Here is a 19,616-nt window from a genome sequence, read left to right on the forward strand (position 1 = left end):
CCCCGCCCTCCACGGCGATTGGCCGGCGCCCCGCCCCTGCGCGCTCCCATTGGCGGAGGGAGTCGCCGCTCCCGCTGAGTGATTCACCGTCGCCAGGTGCGACCTCGGCCCCCGGCTCCCCGCCCCCCGGCGCTTGGCGCCTTTCCAAGCCCGAGCCGCCTCCGATTGGCCCGCGGGCCCGTCGCGTCCGGGGACCAGTGCGCACCTTCTGCAGGTGAGGACGCCCTGATTGGTCGGCGTTCCTCAAGTAGGGACTTTCTGACTGGCTGCTTCCGAGTCAGGACGGGAGGGAGAGCCCGGGGGAGGGCGGGGAGGGAGTTGTGCTGCGGGCCTCGTGGACACCCGGCTGGGTTTGCTTTCCGTGGCTTGGGTGTGGGTTTGCGGGTACATCGCCGGGTGCTGCGGGAACCTTGGCCCTCGTCCTTTGGCAGGTGAAAGCCACACATTCATATGGGGGGGGGGGGCAGAGGGACCCGGAGAGAAGAGGACGCGAGCCCCAAAACGCCATCCTCCGTCCGCCCCATCCGCAGCATCACAAGCTTCGAGAGGGGGCGCGCGGAGAGGAGGAAAGGGAAGGGAGCCCTCAACTCCGAGGCGGGAAAAGCAGAATTACCTTCTCTCAAGAACTTTAAACATCCGATGGGGTCACCCACACCCGGATAATACAAGCTGACCCACAGGCAGATGCCCCGCAGACATCACCGTGAGAGCCAGGATTTGCCCTTTACGCACGTCCGATGTGTCAGCGAAACGCTACGTTTCAAAATTGTTTATCCTCTCTCTGTGACTCACAGTCGGGTGCTGACTAAGCCCCTCTTGCTATAGACTATGTTAACACTCGAGCTTTCTGTTAATGTTTATATTGTTGTGTCATTTTTTTTATTAATTGAAACTCACGCTCACCACCTTTACTATTTCTAGCTTTTGCTTTACCGTGATTTCATCTTAACTGTTCTTGCCAAGTGGAAAACTTCCTGAACATGGTTTCATTGAGTGAAAAGTCCACACCTTTCTGCAAACCGGTAGGTAGCATTCTTTGACCTTCTGCTTCTTGCACTGTTGCTCTCAGTCCTTTGTCCACATCGCTTCTGGTCCCACCCAATCTGAAGCAATGGTTATTTAAGCACCTAGTGGATGCTGTAGGGAAAAACAGATCGATATAAACCAGTCTCTGACTTCACATGACCGACAATCTACTCCCAAGACTGATACAGAAACAAGATATTATGTAACCAAAAGAAACTTCATGTTACTGAACTGAAACAAATGTTCCGTGCCTGCCAGGGGCAAAGTTCTCTTCTTTACCCTCAAAGGAATTTAAGGTCTTGGAGACAGAGGCAGATACAAGGGGAGGGATGAGCTAGGAAAAGGGACCCGCAACTCGCAACTTCAGGGTTGCGAGTGTCAGAGAAAACTTTAAGGGCGGGGGGACTTGAGCAGCAGTTAAAGGAACTCTGATACTGGTCAGAAGTCTTTAGATGGAAGGGTCATCTTAGAGGTCGTTTAGTTCATTCTCTTGCCCTACATAGGAAGGCTCATACAACCACAGAGTGTTTTTTTTTTTTTTAATTTTTTAATGTTTATTTATTTTGAGAGACACAGCATGTGCAGGGGAGAGGCAGTGAGAGAGGGAGACAGAATCTGAAGCAGGCTCCAGGCTCTGAGCTGTCAGCACAGAGCCCGATGCAGGGGCTCCAACCCATGAACTGTGAGATCATCACCTGACTGAAGTGGGACCCCTAACCCACTGAGCCACCCAGGTGCCCAACCACAGAGAGTTTATACATCCTCTGTTTAAACTCTAATAAAAATTCTCGAGGCAAACCATTCTGCTTTTTTGCACAGCTCTTAACTGTTAAAATATCCTTTCTGGGGGCACATGGGTGGCTCAGTCAGTTAAGCATCCAACTTCTGATTTCAGCTCAGGTCATGATCTCATGGTTGTGAGCTCAAGCCCAAGTGGGGATCCGTGGGGCTCCTCGGCGCTCCGTAGGACTCCACGCTGAGCATGGAACCTGCTTTAGATGCTCTCTCTCTCTCCTGCTGCCCCTACCACCCCTCATAAAAAAGTATGTATATATACTTTCTGGAATCTGCTTACTGGTAACTTCCAGCCTCTACTCTCTGGAGTTACGCAAAATAATGTCATTGTTCTTTGCCAATGACAGCCCTTCCTTCAAGTATTTTAATATACTTATTATGAGCCTCCTAAGTCTTTCCTTCTCCAAGCTAAACATCATTAAATCCTTCAAGAGTCTTCATATGGCATGGTTTCGCAATCTTCCGCCCCCCTCACCCCCCGCCAGGCACGGGAGAAACCATCTCTCCACGAGACAGACAGATCTCAGTTCAAATCCGGTCCCCCAGTTTCTAGCGAGTCCTTGGCCAGCTCACATCCCTCTGAAACTTTCTGCATCCAGAAGGTAGTTCTGATGACAATAATACCTTACAGCAAAAACAAGGATTAAATAATATAACACACACAATATGCTAAGCACAGCACCTGGTCCATTTTAAGCACTGGGGTGATGGCTATTTCCATCACTTGAACTTACAGCACAAGAATGCATTCACAAAATATAATAGCCATATTACACCGCTGAGTTAGTTACAGCCAACTTGTGGCAAAGTCAAACCCACAAGGCTTTTCTTCTTTTTTTTACATAGATAATAACTTTTGTTGTCATAAGCTCATCTACATTTTCCTAACATTCGGGCTTTAACCAACCTTTTTTTTTTTTATTCTAATTTTATTTATTTATTTTTAAATTTACATCCCAGTTAGTTAGCATATAGTGCAACAAAGATTTCAGGAGTAGATTCCTTAATGCCCCTTATCCATTTAGCCCATCCCCCCTCCCACAATTCCTCCAGTAACCCTCTGTTTGTTCTCCATATTCAAGAGTCTCTTATGTTTTGTCCCCCTCCCAGTTTTTATATTATTTTTGCTTCCCTTCCCTTGTGTTCATCTGTTCTGTGTCTTAAAGTCCTCATATGAGTGAAATCATATGATTTTTGTCTTTCTCTGACTGACTAATTTCACTTAGCATAATACCCTCCAGTTCCATCCACGTCATTGCAAATGGCAAGATTTCTTTCTTTTTTTTTTTAATTTTTTTTTTTTTAACATTTATTCAGTTTTGAAAGGCAGAGAGAGACAGAGCGAGAACGGGGGAGGGGCAGAGAGAGAGGGAGACACAGAAACAGAAGCAGGCTCCAGGCTCCGAGCTGTCAGCCCAGAGCCCGACGCGGGGCTCGAACTCACGGACCGCGAGATCATGACCTGAGCCGAAGTCGGAAGCTTACCCGACTGAGCCACCCAGGCGCCCCAAGATTTCTTTCTTTTTGATTGCTGAGTAATACTCCAGTGTGTGTGTGTGTGTGTGTGTGTGTGTGTGTGTGTGTGTGTATACCACGTCTTTTTTTTTAATTTTTTTTAACGTTTATTTATTTTTGAGACAGAGAGAGAGCATGAACGGGGGAGGGTCAGAGAGGGAGACACAGAATCTGAAACAGGCTCCGGGCTCTGAGCTGTCAGCACAGAGCCCGACGCAGGGCTCGAACTCACAGACCGCGAGATCATGACCTGAGACGAAGTCGGCCGCCTAACCGACTGAGCCACACAGGCGCCCCAACGTCTTCTTTATCCATTTATCCGTCGATGGACATTTGGGCTCCTTCCATTCTTTGGCTATTGTCGATAGTGCTACGAGCCTTTATTTTCCATTGGACTACTATTAAGTCAGGTCTCTCACATCCTGTACTTGTTCAGTTGTTTCTTTTTTCTTTTATGTTTTCTTTTATTTATGAGGAGGGGAGGGGCAGAGAGGGAGACACAGAATCCGAAGCAGGGTCCAGTCTCCGAGCTGTCAGCACAGAGCCTGACGCAGGACTCAAACTCACAAACTGTGAGATCGTGACCTGAGCCGAAGTCAGACGCTTAACCAACTGAGCCAACCAGACGCCCCAACAGTTGTTTCTTAACTATGGTACATTTGCATTTAACCTCATTCAAGTTCATATTTTTTTGTTTTGAAAATGAAATATTCATATATACAAAAGTATACATGAGATAATGTTAATGGTTAATGTTAATTGAAAAAAAGGAAATACAAACAGTATGCATCCCAGTTATTTCTATACAAAATATTTGTGTATACAAGTATAAAGCATGAACGTAATTTTACGGCATGCGAATGATTTTTTATTCTCCATATATTTATTTTTCTCATAAAATTGCTTATATAAACCAGTTTATGAATCTCATTGTCATTGACATTTGTTTCTGTTTTTTAATTTTCAATTTTGTTTTTTTATTTGAGAAAGAGAGCTGGGAGAGGTCAGAGGGAGAGAAAAAGAGAGAGAGAAAAAACCTTAAGCAGGCTCCACACACAGTGTAGAGCCTGACGCGGGCTCGATCCTATGACCCTGGGATCATGACCTGAGCCGAAATCAAGAGTCAGACACTCAACCGACTGGCCCACCCAGACGCCCTGACATTCGATTCTTATAGTCTCTTTAAAAAGGAACAGATTTGTAAACGTCAGGCTGGTGAGTTTGCCTGCAAAGTTGAAAACTGGAAGGGATTATTAAACGTAAATCTTGATCGCGTCATCCAATATATTAGCAATTGCACCTGAATTTGTGTTCTATGCAAGTTTCATAAACGTGCTTTCTGTGGCCTAACCCAGTAGGTTGATAAAAAAATATTGAACGAGGACAGAGTTGAAAACGGAATCCTGAAGTGACCTCTTTCCAAGCTGGCACTGTTAGCATTCTAGGTATTGATATTCCCAAATGTTCCTGCTGAGAGACACCGTGTTTCTGCCACGTATTTGTCTAATGGATACCTTGAATTTTATAACAACTCCTGTTAGTCATTTTGCTTTAGTCTCTAGGAAGACCAAATCCAAATTGGCAATTCAAGTCCAAAAACTGATACGCATTCCTGACTCCATCTGACTTCATCTGACTATCCTGAGTATGCTCTTCAATTTTCCCTTTACCTCGACATATTTTTTGAAAAATCTTTTATCCGGGGGCACTGGGGCGGCTCAATGCGTGCAGCCTCCGACTCTTGATATCCGCGCAGGTCGTGATCTCACGGTTCGGGAATTCAGTCCCTGCCTTGGGCTCTGTCAATTGAGGAAATAAAGACAGTGGCTACAGACAGGTCAACTGAGATTTTGCTGAGAGGGCAGCAGAGAAAAGAAGCAGCAGCTGGAGGGCTGTTGGAGGAAGGCAGAGCTAGTACTTTTGCATGGAAACACTGTTATGCTAATGGCAATGATCCAGCAGAAAGAAAAAAATCAGCGCCGTGTGAGAAAGAGGGGACAGCGGCACTTCCGAGTTCTTGAGGAGAGAGGGGATGGGACCCAGGGTTCAAGGTGGGTGTTAAAAAGGAACAGAGCCAACCATCCTCCGTGACAAGAGGGAATTGATCGGTACAGCTGGTCATCCGTTACTCGTCTACGGGAAGATGATGGAAATTCCGTCTGACTTCTGTTCTCAGTTCAGTAGGAGGCAAAGTCATTGGCAACAAATGCACAGGGGAAAGGAAGGTTAGGGGATCTAACTAGTGGGGGGACCTCCTGTGCAGGTAGCACCCTTGCAAGCATGGTGAGCCTTCCTAGAACCTGCCAGGCTTTCTGTGAGAAGTGTGGGAAGCGCCAGCCCACAAAGTGACACAGGACAAGACAGGCAAAAGATCCTCTGTAGGCTCAGGGCAAGCGGCATAATGACAGGAAGCAGGGTGGCCACAGCGGGCAGACTAAGATCATTTTCCAGTAAAAGGCTGTAAAAGTACGAAGCAGCTTGCATTGAGGTTTGAAGGTGTTGAAACCAGATGCAAATCTAAGAGAATGCTGGCTGTTAAGAGACACAGGCATTTTGAGGGCACTTGAGTGGCTCAGTCAGTTAAGCATCAGACTCTTGGTTTTAGCTCAGGTCATGATCTCACAGTTCATGGGTTCGAGCCCCTTGTCAAGCTCCGAGCTAACAGCGGGGAGCCTGCTTGGGATTCTCTCTGCTCCTCCCCTGCTTGCTCTCTACCCGCCCCCCCCCCCACCTCTCTCTCTCTCTCTCTCTCAAAATAAATAAATAAAAACATTTTAAAAAAAAGATGTGAACATTTTGAACTGTGAGGAGATAAGAAAAGGAAGGGCCCTGTGATCCAATTCCAATCCTCATTTTGTTTTATTCTGAAGACAATAGAATCTTGTGTTAAAAAAATAAATAAAAATTAATCAATCAATTAATTAAAGATATTTTTAAAAAATGGGGCACCTGGGTGGCTCAATGAGTTGGGCGTCTGACTTTGGCTCAGGTCACCATCTCACTGTTCATGGGTTCGAGCCGCCTGTCGGGCTCTGTGCTGACAGCTCGGAGCCCGGAGCCTGCTTCAGATTCTGTGTCTCCCTCTCTCTCAGCCCTTCCCCTGCTCGTGCTTGCTCGCTCTCCCAAAAATAAATAAACATTAAAAAAATTAAAAAATACAGGGTGGGGAGAAGTGGAGACAGGAACTGAACACACACTAAGAAAGTGTATCGGGACTAGTGAGCTGTGTCAACTGCCTACTAGATATTTCGGACACAGATTTAAAGAGAGATCCTTCACACAGGTGTGAGTTTTACCCCAGCTGTTTGACTGCAGGGAAGGAGTAAGCCGTTGGGTTTGACCATAGTTGGGTTTTTCCTAAGCAAGCGGATGGAGACAACAGCAAGGATGCAGAAGGGGTTTCCATCTCTTACAAGTTCTTACTAGTTCTGTGTCCTTCCGAGCCTTCCTTTTGCGAACATAAGCAATTACACATAAGTAAGCAAATAAATAAGTAAATGTGTGGATATACACACACAAACGCATGTCCATATTGTCTTCCTTTTTTTCTTTCAAGATTTTGTTTAAATTCAAGTTCGTTAACATGTAACGAAAAGCCTTTTTTCAAAGAGAGGGCACGCGCTCACTGTGTGCACATCCCTGGAAATTGGCGGGGGGAGGGGCAGGCTTCCGCAGATTCACGCTCAGCGTGGAGCCCAACCTGGGGCTCAATCTCATGACCCCGGGATCACGACTTGAGCCGAAATCAAGAGTCAGACGCTCAACTGAGCTACTTTTTTTTTTTTTTAACACAAAAGATAGCATAGTACCTTTTTTCCCACTTAACAATGAATCTGGGAGATCCTGAGTACACAGAGAGCTTCCTCGTTCTTTTCTGCAGTTCCACAATATTCTGTTGTTTGCTTATAATGTTGTTGATTCAGCCAGTTTTCACTCAGAGACCCTTGGATTGCTTTCAGTCTTTTGCTAACGTAAGTAATGAAATGAATAAACAGGTACACGTGTCATTTCACATGGGTGGAAGCTTATTTCCAGAAAGCTTCCAGAAATGTGAGTGCTGGGTCAAAGGGTATATGCAGATACTGACAAAGAGCCCTCCCATAGAGTGTGTACCAATTTGTATGTACGTAATCTATTTTTTCAATCTTCACTTTATTTTTTTAAAAGTTTATTCATTTTTTTTTTTAATGTTTTTATTTATTTTTGAGACAGAGACAGAGCATGAGCAGGGGAGGGTCAGAGAGAGAGGGAGACATAGAATCTGAAGCAGGCTCCAGGCTCTGAGCTGTCAGCACAGAGCCTGACGCGGGGCTTGAACTCATGGACTGTGAGATCATGACCTGAGCTGAAGTCGGACACTCAACCAACTGAGCCACCCAGGCGCCCCAAAAGTTTATTCATTTTTGAGAGAGAGAGAGAGAGTGAGCGGGGAAGGGGCAGAGAGAGGGGGACAGAGGATCCCAAGCGGGCTCCGGTGCTAACAGCAGTGAGCCCCTTGTGGGGCTCAGACTCACGACCTTGAGATCATGACCCGAGCTGAGGTCTGATGTTCAACAGACTGAGCCACCCAGGTGCCCCGACATAACTATTACCATATCTGTTCTCCCACAGTCTTGCAAAAGAGAGTTTTCTCAGACATTTGAATATTGGCTAAACTGATCAATGTAAATTGAAGTACAATTTACATTAGTGCATTTACCTGATTAATGTAAAATGAGTTTAGTTTTTTCGTGTCATTTTTAGCGTCTTTTCAAAATTTTATTTATTTACTTATTTTGAGAGAGAAAGAGAGTGCCAGCAGAGTGGGGCAGAGCCAGATGTGGGCTTGAACTCAGGAACCGTGAGATCATGACATGAAGGGAAATCAAGAGTCAGAGGCTTAACCCACTGGGCCACCCAGGTGCCCTGTGTGTCTTTTTTTTAAAAAAGAGAGACATTTTTGGGATGCCTGGGTGGCTCCGTCGGTTAGGCGTCAGACTTCAGCTCAGGTGATAACTTTGAGCCCCGCATCAGGCTCTGTGCTGTTAGTTCAGAGCCTGGAGCCTGCTTCAGATTCTGTGTCTCCCTCTCTTTCTGGCCCTTTCTGACTCACGCTCTGTCTCTCTCTATGGAAAAATGAATAAACGTTTAAAAAAATTTTAAGAGAGACATTTTAAGGGAGACATTCTATCTTTTTAATTTTTATTTATTTATTTATTTATTTAGAGAGACCGTCTTTTTTTTTTTTTTTCTAGTTTAGTTAACATTCAAGTTAGTTAGCATATGGTGCAACAATGATTTCAAGAGTAGATTCCTTAATGCCCCTGACCCATTTAGCTCATTCTACCATCCACAGCCCCTCCAGCAACCCTCAGTTTGTTCTCTGTCTTTAAGAGTCTCTTATGTTTTGTCCCCCTCCCTGTTGTTATGTTATTTTTGCCTCCCTTCCCTTCTGTTCATCTGCTTTGTATCTTAAATTACACATATGAGTGAAGTCACATGATATTTGTCTTTCTCTAATTTCCCTTAGCATAATACCCTCCGGTTCCATCCACGTAGTTGCAAATGGCAAGATTTCATTCTTTTTGATTGTCGAGTAATACTCCATTGTATATACATACCACATTTTCTTTATCCATTCATCCATCGAAGGACATTTGGGCTCTTTCCATACTTTGGCTATTGTTGATAGAGCTGCTATAAACATGGGCGTGCATGTGTCCCTTTGAAACAGCACACCTGTATCCCTTGGATAAATGCCTAGTAGTGCAATTGCTGGGTCGTAGGGTAGCTCTATTTTTAATTTTTTTGAGGAACCTCCATGCTGTTTCCAGAGGGGTTACACGGGTTTGCTTTCCCACCAGCAGTGCAAAAGAGATCCTCTCTCTCCGCATCCTCGCCAGCATCTGTTGTGGGAGAGACAATCTTAAGCAGCCTGCGAGCCCAGCATGGAGCCCAATGCGGACTCCATCTCAAAACCTTGAGATCAGGACCTGAGCCGAAATCAAGAGTTGGACGCCTCACCGGCTGAACCCCCAGCCGCCCCGGGGTTTAGTGTAACTTGTGTATCTCAAAGTGAGCATCCCCATAACTTCAAGAGTCCTGTGTATTCTGTGAGCTCTTCATTTGTTTTTCATTTCTCTTCATATGTTTCGCTCATTTTTTATTGGAGTAATTGTCTTTTTCTTATCCGTTTGTAAGGGCTCTTTATATAGTCAGGAATTAGACCTTTGTGTACACACTGAGTTGATTTTCCCCCCAGTTGGCTGCTTGTCTTTTGACTTGATTTCTGTGATGTTTGCCTGTCTTTGCCATGCAGGCAGAAGGCTTTTGATTGCTTGCGTTGTTTGTTTGTTTGTTTGTTTGTTTTTGTTTTTGAGAGAAAGAGAGAAGAGAGCACGTTTCTTGGGCTCCTCACTGGGCATGGAGCCTGCTTGAGATTCTCTCTTTCCCCTCTCCTGCCCCTCCCCCACTCTCAAAAAAAAAAAAAAGTCACATGCTCCACGACTCAGCCAGCCAGGCGCCCATGGACTTGAGCTTGAGCTTTCTTGATAAGTTTATCCCTGGTTCTGCAAAGGAACGGTGATAGCAATGACCCATGCATAGAATCTACTGCATTAGGAGGAATACAAAGGCATGAGGAAATTAATAAATAGCAAAATGTTGGTAAGGTCGATGAATTGGATGACTTGGTAGGTTGAGGAACGTGGTGACAAATAGGAATAGGAATAGGAAGCAGAGTGAATGAGTGGGAAGGACGTCCCTCCGGATAACCTGATGACATTTTCCTGACTCATATTCTTTTTGGGGTCTCTAGCAATGAATTTATGTTTTCTTTCAGTTTTAAAATCTGCTTTCCTAGAGTCCACTTCTTTTTTTTTTAATTTTTTAATGTTTATGTTTTGAGAGAGAGAGAGAGAGAGTGTGAGTGGGGGAGGGGCAGAGAGAGAGAGGGAGACACAGGGTCCAAAGCAGGCTCCAGGCTCCAGGCTCCGAGCTGTCAGCACAGAGCCCCACGCAGGGCTCGAACTCACAGACCGTGAGATCATGACCTGAGCTGAAGTCGGATGCTGAACCGACTGAGCCACCCGGGTGCCCCTTCCTGTAGTGAAGCTGGTATATTTGCACTGATATGAAACAAAACAGACTTTGAAACTAGTTGAAGGGGACCTAATGAGAAAGGAATCCAATCAGGAGGAAGCGTTACAGTTCTGTGTACAATCTAATACCACAGTCTCCAAATATACAAAGTAGAGGTAACAGAACTAAAGGGGAAATAGACAAATCCCTATCATAGTGACAGATTTAAACATACCTCTGTAAGAACCTGAGAGTACAAGTAGACAAGAAAATTCTAGAGACATAAATAGATTTGAACAATCTATTAATTAATAATCAATTAATAAATATAATTATAATTAATAAATTGGACCTAACGGACATAGAGAGAGCACTGCACCCCCAAACTGCAGGATATACCCTCTTTTTTTTGCAAATAATTTTTAACAGTTATTTAGTTTTGAGACAGAGAGAGACAGAGCATGAACGGGGGAGGGTCAGAGAGAGAGGGAGACACAGAATCTGAAACAGGCTCCAGGCTCTGAGCTGTCAGCACAGAGCCCGATGCGGGGCTCGAACTCACGGACCGCAAGATCATGACCTGAGCCAAAGTCGGCCGCTTAACCGACTGAGCCACCCAGGCGCCCCTGCAAATAATTTTTAAAAATTTATTTGTTTTTTTTTTTGTTTGTTTGTTTGTTTTTAACGTTTATTTATTTTTGAGACAGAGAGAGACAGAGCATGAATGGGGGAGGGGCAGAGAGAGAGGGAAACACAGAATCTGAAGCAGGCTCCAGGCTCTGAGCCATCAGCCCAGAGCCCGACGCGGGGCTCGAACTCACGGACTGCGAGATTGTGACCTGAGCTGAAGTCAGACGCTTAACCGACTGAGCCACCCAGGCGCCCCTAAATTTGTTTATTGAGAAAGAGGGAGAGAGACAGGATCCCAAGCGGGCCCCACCCTGTCAGCACAGAGCCCAACACGGGGCTCGAACCCACAAACCGTGAGATCATGACCTGAGCCAAAACCAAGTGTCGGGTGAGCCACCCACGTGCCCCTGTACCCTCTTTTCAAGCGTTCATGGAACATCTACAAAAATTGACCACACAATTGGCCATAAAGCCAGTCACAACAGAGTTTAAGTTTGTCCATGCAATGTATGTTTTCTGAGCACAGGGGTGGTAAAATGAGGGTGTTCACTTTGCAGAAATCCATCCAGCTGCACGCTTATGAAGTCTGGCTGTTCTATTAAATATATTTTCTTTTTAATATGACATACTTTCCCACGGCCTGTCACATGTTCCCTTCCATCAAGTTTCAAAATACCTACGCAATTTTATTTACCTTCTTGTGTTTATTATTCATATATATGTCCACACCTTCTACATGGCAGGTACTTTACGTGTTACCATTAAAAAATATTTTTTTTTTTTAATGCTTATTTAATTTTGAGACAGAGAAGGAGGGAATGCAAGCAGGGGAAGGGCAGAGACAGAGGGAGACACAGAATCCGAAGCAGGCTCCAGGCTCTGAGCTGTCAGCACAGAGCTCGACGCGGGGCTCGAACCCACGAGCTGTGAGATCATGACCTGAGCCGAAGTCAGACCAGAGCCACCCAGGTGCCCCTACATATGTTATCTTAATCAACTTCCACAACCCGGCACCTGGGTGGCTCAGTCCGTTGAGCATCTGACTTCGGCTCAGGTCATAATTTCACGGTTCGAGTTCAAGCCCCGCATCAGGCTCACTGCTGTCAGCGCAGGACCCACTTTGGATCCTCTGTCTCCCTCTCTCTTTGCCCCTCCCCCGCTCACACGCTCCCTCGAAAATAAACATTAAATAAATAAATAAATAAACTTCCACGACTATCCAAAGAGACGTGTTCTAACCCCCGTTTTTACAGATAAAGAAAGTGAGGGTTGGGATAGTTAAAAAGTAGTTAGCGGTGACCACTAGCCTTTCCTCTTTACAGAAAAACGTGCTACCCTTCATGAGTATTAGTCCCAACTTTCTCCCCTTGCATTTTTCCCTCTGACAGTTACTCAATACCTCAGGAAAAATTCCACGTTTATGGAAGTACCTCCTCCGAGCCAGGTGCTGGTTGAATTGTTGGCCACACAAAAATGGAGTCAACATAAGCAACGAGCCATCCATGCAAGTTATCACACAGCATGAGAAGTGCGTGCCTCCTCCCTGTCCTCCTGGTCTCATGGCCTTTGTGGAATTCAGTGATACAGTATCATCTACTTATTTTCCTCCCTCCTCCTTTAGTTTTAAAGCCCTCTGGATGAGGACAGCCAGTGTCCTGCCAAATACATTCTTCCAATTCTTGTGAAATTCAAAGTAATCACAAAAGAGCCTGGAAGCTTCCCAAACGGGGGGAAATGGTAAGCAGGCGCCACCACGGGGAGGAGGGAGTAGAGGCTGCTTAGTCCCCTAAAAAAATCCAGCCTGGTGGGGGCAGGTGCTGAAGAGGAAGTTTGCAAAGGCAGGGTGACGCCAGATCTAGGCTACAGATTGCTCAGAAGGCCGGGCCACGATGCGTGCCCGAGCCAGTAGGCAACAAGGACTTCTTGTAAAATTATCGACTCTGACTGATAAGATAAAATGTTATTCTTTTAATTTTTTTAATTTTGTTAATGTTTATTTATGTATTTATTGTGGGGGGAGGGGAAGAGAGAGAGGAAGACAGAATCCGAAGCAGGGTCCAGGCTCCGAGCTGTCAGCACAGAGCCCGACACGGGGCTCGAACCCACGAGCCGTGAGATAGGACCTGAGCCAAAGTTGGACGGTCAACTGACTGAGCCACCCAGGCGCCCCCTTTTAATTTTTAAAAAAATTTCGGGGGCACCTGGGTGGCTCAGTCAGGTGAGCGACCGACTTCAGCTCAGGTCATGACCTCATGGCTCGTGAGTTCGAGCCCCACACGGGCTTTTGCTGCTGTCAGCACGGAGCCCACTTCTGATCCTCTGTCCCCCTCTCTCGTCCTTCTCCTACTTGCATGCCTGCACGCTCTCTCTCTCACTCAAAAATAAAAGATACAAACATTAAAAATTTTTTGAAGAATTTATTTTTAGTTATTTATTTTATATTAGAGAGAGAGAGAGAGAGAGAGAAAGTGCACCAGTGGGGTAGAGGGGAAGAGAGAGAATCCGAAGCAGAATTCAAGCTCAGCCCGACACGGTGCTTGATCCCACAACCCTGGCATCACGACCTGAGCCGAAATCAGGAGTCAGACGCTCAGCCGATTGAGCCACCCAATTGCCACTAAAAGATTTTATTTTTATTTTAATTTTTTTTTAACGTTTATTTATTTTTGAGACAGAGAGAGACAGAGCATGAATGGGGGAAGGTCAGAGAGAGAGGAAGACACAGAATCCGAAACAGGCTCCAGGCTCCGAGCTGTCAGCACAGAGCCCGACGCGGGGCTCGAACTCACAGACTATGAGATCATGACCTGAGCCGAAGTCGGCCGCTTAACCGACGGAGCCACCCAGGAGCCCCAGATTTTATTTTTAAATGAAAAATAGTCAGTTGGGCGACTGAGTTCACTCAGGTCATGATCTCACAGACCGTGAGTTCGAGCCCCCTGTCAGGCTCTGTGCTGACACCTCAGAGCCTGGAGCCTGCTTCGGATTCTGTGTCTCCTCTCTCTCTGCCCCTCTCCCACTCACGTTCTGTCTGTCTCCTTCAAAAATAAACATTAACAACAAAAAAAAAAAAATTAAAAAAAAAAAAAGATTTTATTTTTAAGCAATCTCTGCACCCAAAGTGGGACTTGAACTCACAATCCTGGGATCAAGAGCAACATGGTCTTGCAGCTGAGCCACAGCCACACACCCCAAGGAACCAGTTGTTGTTTTGTTGTTTTAAGTAAGCTGCACACCCAACATGGGGCTTGAACTCCTCACCCTGAGTCGGGAAGTCGCATGCTCTACTGACTGAGCCAGCTGGGCGCCCAAAAATGTTATTTTAAGGTTGCTCAGCCAGCGGTGTTTCCAAAAGGCTGAAGTCAGAAGATTCTGAACGTTGGCAGGGTAGTGAGGCTCCACAAATACCCACTGAGAACTCGCGTTCGTTTGGGGCACTTCTGTCTTTAAGGAGCTCAAACCGACTGGGAGGAGTTCACAACAAAAATGGAGGGTGACAGATATGACACAGGTATTGGTCCACACAACGTGGGGCAAAATTTGGTGAGAGGGAGGAGCCCAGTGGAGTCTGGAAAGGAAGGCAGAAGGCAAGGGGACAGACAGCTGGTCCGCTCGAGCTCCCGGCCTCACCTGTTGAAATAGTTAGCTATGAGGAAAGGGAAGAATCAAAAAACAAAAAAACAACCTTTTAATGTTTTTTAAATTTACTTTTGAGAGAAAGAGACACAGAACGAGCTGGGGAGGGGCAGAGAGAGAGAGAGGGAGACACAGAATCCAAAGCAGGCTCCAGGCTCTGAGCTGCCAGCACAGAGCCTGACTCGAGGCTCAAACCCACGAACCATGAGATCGTGACCTGAGTGGAAGTCGGATGCTCAACCGACTGAGCCACGCAGGCGCCCCTGAAAGGGAAGAATTTTAAAGGGCAAAGGAATGGGTTGGAACAGCCTTATCAAGTTTATGAACCAAACAGTTAATGAGGGAGAAAGAGGAAAGATCTCTTCATGATGACCAAGCCAGGGGGCATGGTCGGTCATGGAGCGCAGGCCAGTTTACTTCCGGGGCCCTCTCTGACCCTCATCAGCTAAACTGAAGAAAGCAAATAATGTAGGTTGGCAGGCTGAGAAGGAAGCTAAAACACTAGTTTACGGCTATAGAAGATAGACAATGGTGCCTAGAAAAAGATTAAGGATGGAACTGACTGCAAAGGGGCCCCAGAAAAACCTCGGGGATGTCAGTGTTCTAGATCTTATCAGGGTGGTTGTTACAAGTGAGCATACGCTTGCCAAAACTCAATGAACTGTACATTTAAGAACTGTGCATTTTATTGGAGGTAAATTATGCTTCAAAAAAAAAAAAAAAAGGAAGAAAGAAATGCTATAATCCAATTACAATATTTGAGGAGGCAAAAAAAGAACACTAGAGCAGTTGAGAGTCAAACAAGGAGGGAAATTAGACCCCAGGAAAACCTTCCAAGCAGTCTGAAAACCAAAGGGAGGTGGGTGTTTGAGGGACGATTTGCCAGAACTTAGCCCAGACTCACATGTTTCGATTGTTATCTGTAGACCCAACGCTGTCCAGCTAAGTGCGGACAGAAATGAACTGTGGTTGGGGCACTTGGGTGACTCAGTCGGTTGAGCATCCGACTCCCACTCAGGTCATGATCTCATGGTTCATGGGTTCGGGCCTCGAGTCGGGCTCTGTGCTGACAGCTCAGAGCCTGGAGCCTGCTTTGGATTCTGTGTTTCCCTCTCTCTTCTTTGCCCCTCCCCCGCTGGTGCACTGTCTGTCTCTGTCTCTCAAAAATAAGTAAACGTTAATGAAAGAAAGAAAAGAGAAAAGAAAAAAAGAACAAAGGAAGGAAGGTAGGAAGGAAGGAGTGGAGGGAAGGGAAGGAGGAAGGAAGGAAGGAAGGAAGGAAGGAAGGAAGGAAGGAAGGAAGGAAAGGGAGGGCGGGAAGCATGGGAAGGGAGGGGAGGAAAGGAGGAAGGGAGGAATGGAGGAAGGGAGGAAGGGAGGAAGGGAGGAAGGAAGGAAGGAAGGAATTGTGGTTAGCCCAGGGAGAATGGGAGAGCCATGACAGAGAAGCTGGAGAACCCAGAAGAACAGATCTTGTGGAGGTGCACGGTAGGCTGTGACATAAGGCACAGAAGGGCTGGGGACAGCCCAGGAGGTAGAAGGGGAGAGAAAAGGAGGGAGAGGAAGGCAAGGAATGCAGGGAATTGAAGGCATTTCTCCAGAAACTTGAAAAATCAGAAAATTGGGTCCAACTTCCTCTTCCACCAATAAAGGAACAGAATTGTATTATTTATTTTTTATTTTTAAGATTGTATCTTTTTTCATTTTAAAAAATTGTTTATATTTAAATATAATTTATTGTCCAATTGGCTTCCATACAACACCCAGTGCTCATCCCAACAGGTGCCCTCCTCAGTGCCCATCCCCCACTTTCCCGTCTCCCCCACCCCCTCCACCCTAGGTTTTTCAGTATTTAAGAGTCTCTTAGGGTTTGCCTCCCTTCCTCTCTGTAACTAAATATGTTTATTCTGAGAGAGAGAGAGAGAGAGCGCACAAGCGAGCGAGCACAGGGGAGGGGCAGAGAGAGAATCCCAAGCAGGCTCTGAGCTGTCAGCACGGAGCTCGATGTGGGGCTCAAACTCACCAACCAGGAGATCATAACCTGAGCCGAAATCCCGAAATGGAGGCTTAATCAACCGAGCCATCCAGGCACTCCTCTTAAGTTTTCTTTTTTTTTTTTTTTTTTTCAGGAATCATCCCGCCCAACGTGGGGCTCAAACTCGCAACCCCAAGATCAAGAGTTGTAGGCTCTACCGACTAAGCCAGCCGGGCGCCTCAAGGAATAAAATTTTAAGACAGCAAACTTAGGAAGTTGGAACTCTGGCATGAAAATATTTGCAAGGTCTGGAAGGACATGCATCAAACTATGCCCCGCACCAGAGGGAAGGTACAAACACACCGTGTTGAGTTTTGTCAGCAAGTGTGTGTTTCTCATTTTCCTTAACCAATTAAATTTTGTTCAGTCCAGCGTGGGATCAAAGGACGGTGTTGCTAGAAGCTGGGGCCTGTCTTTGGTGTAACCTCACACTTGTAACCTGTGTTTGACACACCTGTAGGCATGAAGGGTGACATCTGTTCAGTCCCTCACTGCCTGGAGCTGCCCTTTCCTTTCCTCAACCCAGTGACGAAGCCGGAGGGAGGTGAGGTGGGGGCTGGGGACCCGAAGGGCAGGGGCAGGGGCAGGCAAACTATGGCCATCAAGGACTAGATAGTAAAAATGTTAGGACTGGAAGAACATAGAGTCCCTGTCACAACAATGCCGCCATTTTGCACAAAAGCAGTCACAGACAACGTGGAAAGAACAGTCATGGCAGCAAGGCCAAGCCAAGCCCCAGTCGGCTGCCCTCTGGAGCAGTGGTTCTGGTCCCTGACTGCACATTAGAATCACTTGGGGGGTGGGTAGGGGGGGGAGAGGGGCACCTGGGTGGCTCAGTCGTTTGAGCATCCAACTCTTGGTTTCACGGTTTGGGCCGTGATCCCAGCGTCGCGGGATCCAGCCCCATATTGGGCTCCACGCTTGGTATGGAACCTGCTTGGGACTCCCATCCCCCCCACCCCCCCCCACCCCCGCTCTCGCTCCCGCGCTCTCTCTCTCAAAAGAAATGTAAACAACACTTAAAAAAATCACTTCGGGGGCTCATAAAACCACCACTCCCCAGGTCTCACCCGCAAGATTCCAAATCTGGAAGGGGACCCAAACTTTTTTTTTTTTTTTTAAGGTACCAGTTGATTCTGATGTGCATCCTGAGCTGAAAACAGTTGTTCCAGGAGAATCATCCTCTCAGGAAACTGCAGGGGGTTGGGAGGTTGGGGTGGGGGTGGGGGTGGGGGACAGAGAATGCTGGAGAAGGACCCAGGGCTGAAGTGAAGTCTAGATCAAGATTGGGAGTGTTCGCAGTGCACCTGACAAACTGCTTCCAATGCTTCGAGTAAACGGTCTTTATTTGATGCTTTTGCGCGCAGAGCACTGTAAGCAGTGCGCCAGCTGGGGAGTCAGACCCTCCACCAGCCGCAGTTACGGTGGCCGCGGTGGGGAGGGAGAGGGGGCCATCAGTAAGCCACCTTCTACCTAACCTTCTTTCTGGAACCATTCTCTATAGGCCCCTGCGTAGTTGCGAGCCCTGTGGAGACAAAAGGGGGAGGGGGTGAGGGAAGGACAGGCCCGGGAGGCAGTCCCCAGTCACCCCCAGCTGGCGATGCGCACCTCCCCCGTACCCTGTGTATCCAAGGCCCTGGGCCAGCTGCGTGGCCTGCAAACCCCGCTTGCCCATCTGGCAGAAGAAAATGAGATTCTCATCGTCCCGCTTCGGCTTCTCGGCGGAGTACACAGCCTGGAAAGCGGCGGGCTCCATTTGCAGGGCACTTTCCAGCTCAGACACTGGGAGGAGTCGAGGGGACAGAATGGGAAGCCGGCAGCTGGCGATCTCAGGTTCACACCGGGCCCGGCAGGACTGGCTCCCGCGGCCCGAGCGCGTCTCCGGAGCGCCCCCAAACCACACCCGGTGACCACGCCACACCCCAACCTCAAGGACGAGGCAGGCCCGCCCGCGCGGGAAGGCGGCCGCACACAGCTGAACGGGGGCCACCTCCCCTGCGGCGAGGAGGAGCGGCGGGCGGGCGCCCGGCCTCGGGGAGGTCAAGCGCGGAGCAGCGGGTCCGCCCCTTCCTCGCCGCCTGCGATCGGCTCAAACTGGAAGGGCCGGTTGCGCTGCCAGGATCCGCCTCCCACCAGCGTTTCTCCAGGAAGTTGGGAGGTGGGCGGGTAGGTGGGTGGGTGGATGCGGGCGGCTTAAGGCAAGGCGGGACCCCCGCAGCCGTGTCTCCCCCACGCCGCCCTAGACGCCCCTCCTGCACGGCCTCTCGGCCACCCGCGCGGGCGTCCCCTCGGCCCCATACCCGGGATGTTGAGCGCCCCCGGGATGGTCCCCGCTGCCGCCTCCTCCCGAGATCTCACATCGATGAGCCGGGCCCGGCCCGAGGCCAGGAGCGAACGCAGTTCAGGGAGCGAGACCGTGGGCGCTGAGGAGGGAGGCACGAGAGCCTGGAGCGGAGCGCGGCGCCCCAGCCCGGGAGCGAGAGCGCGCGGACCTCCGCGCCCCCCGCCGCCGCGCCTCCTCCCGGGGGCTCCGCGCGCTCCCGGGGGTCGGGGCGAGGCCCCACGTCTCCCCGCAGGTACCTCCGGCCATGGCGCGCGCCGCGACGGCGAGCAGCAGGAATGCGGCCCCGGGCCGCCCCCTCCGTGCCCGCAGCATCTCCCCCGCCTCCCGCAGCCGGGACCGGAACCGGAAGCGAAGGCACCGCCTCCCGAACTGCCCCTTCGGCACCTGTTCGCGCGCGCGGTACAGCTGATACCCCCGCCGGCCCGAGATTCTTGCGACTGCCCGACTGCCCGACTGCCCGACTGCCCGGCGCGGACGGTCAGGCTTGGCCCAGGCACCGGGACTCAGAGTCATGAACACGGGAGTGGCACCCCACCCTAACCTGGGCCGACCAACCCTTACTGGGCAAAGTGCAAT

At 48.4% G+C, this 19,616-nt stretch overlaps 1 protein-coding gene and 1 long non-coding RNA gene across 5 annotated transcripts in view; one reads left to right on the forward strand and one right to left on the reverse strand.

The window, feature by feature from the left end:
• TSTD1 (thiosulfate sulfurtransferase like domain containing 1) overlaps positions 1–19,468 on the reverse strand; it is a 49,710-nt gene extending 30,242 nt beyond the window's left edge. Inside the window, exons 1-5 of one of the 4 annotated variants that reach the window (XR_008424531.1) lie at positions 19,277–19,457; positions 18,997–19,119; positions 18,316–18,478; positions 18,120–18,221; positions 18,025–18,067 (exon numbers count right to left, since the gene is read on the reverse strand). Coding sequence is in view for 2 of the 4 variants with exons in the window: in XM_019433254.2 (XP_019288799.2) it covers positions 18,170–18,221; positions 18,316–18,478; positions 18,997–19,119; positions 19,277–19,352 (414 nt within the window). In the remaining 2 variants the exon portion in view is untranslated. Of the gene's footprint in view, positions 1–18,024; positions 18,222–18,315; positions 18,479–18,996; positions 19,120–19,276 lie in introns of those variants that run through there. The other 3 variants (XR_008424530.1, XM_019433254.2, XM_019433255.2) reach the window with 3 other exon arrangements.
• LOC109257278 (uncharacterized) lies at positions 4–16,986 on the forward strand. The gene is made up of 3 exons (XR_002075943.2): positions 4–214; positions 531–1,022; positions 16,791–16,986. It is a non-coding gene; the product is annotated as an uncharacterized LOC109257278 (long non-coding RNA).
• Positions 19,469–19,616: the final 148 nt, after the last annotated feature.

The sequence above is a fragment of the Panthera pardus genome, unplaced genomic scaffold (genome assembly GCF_024362965.1).
Source record: "Panthera pardus isolate Hobbes unplaced genomic scaffold, ASM2436296v1 HiC_scaffold_21, whole genome shotgun sequence".
Taxonomy (NCBI): Eukaryota; Metazoa; Chordata; class Mammalia; order Carnivora; family Felidae; genus Panthera; species Panthera pardus.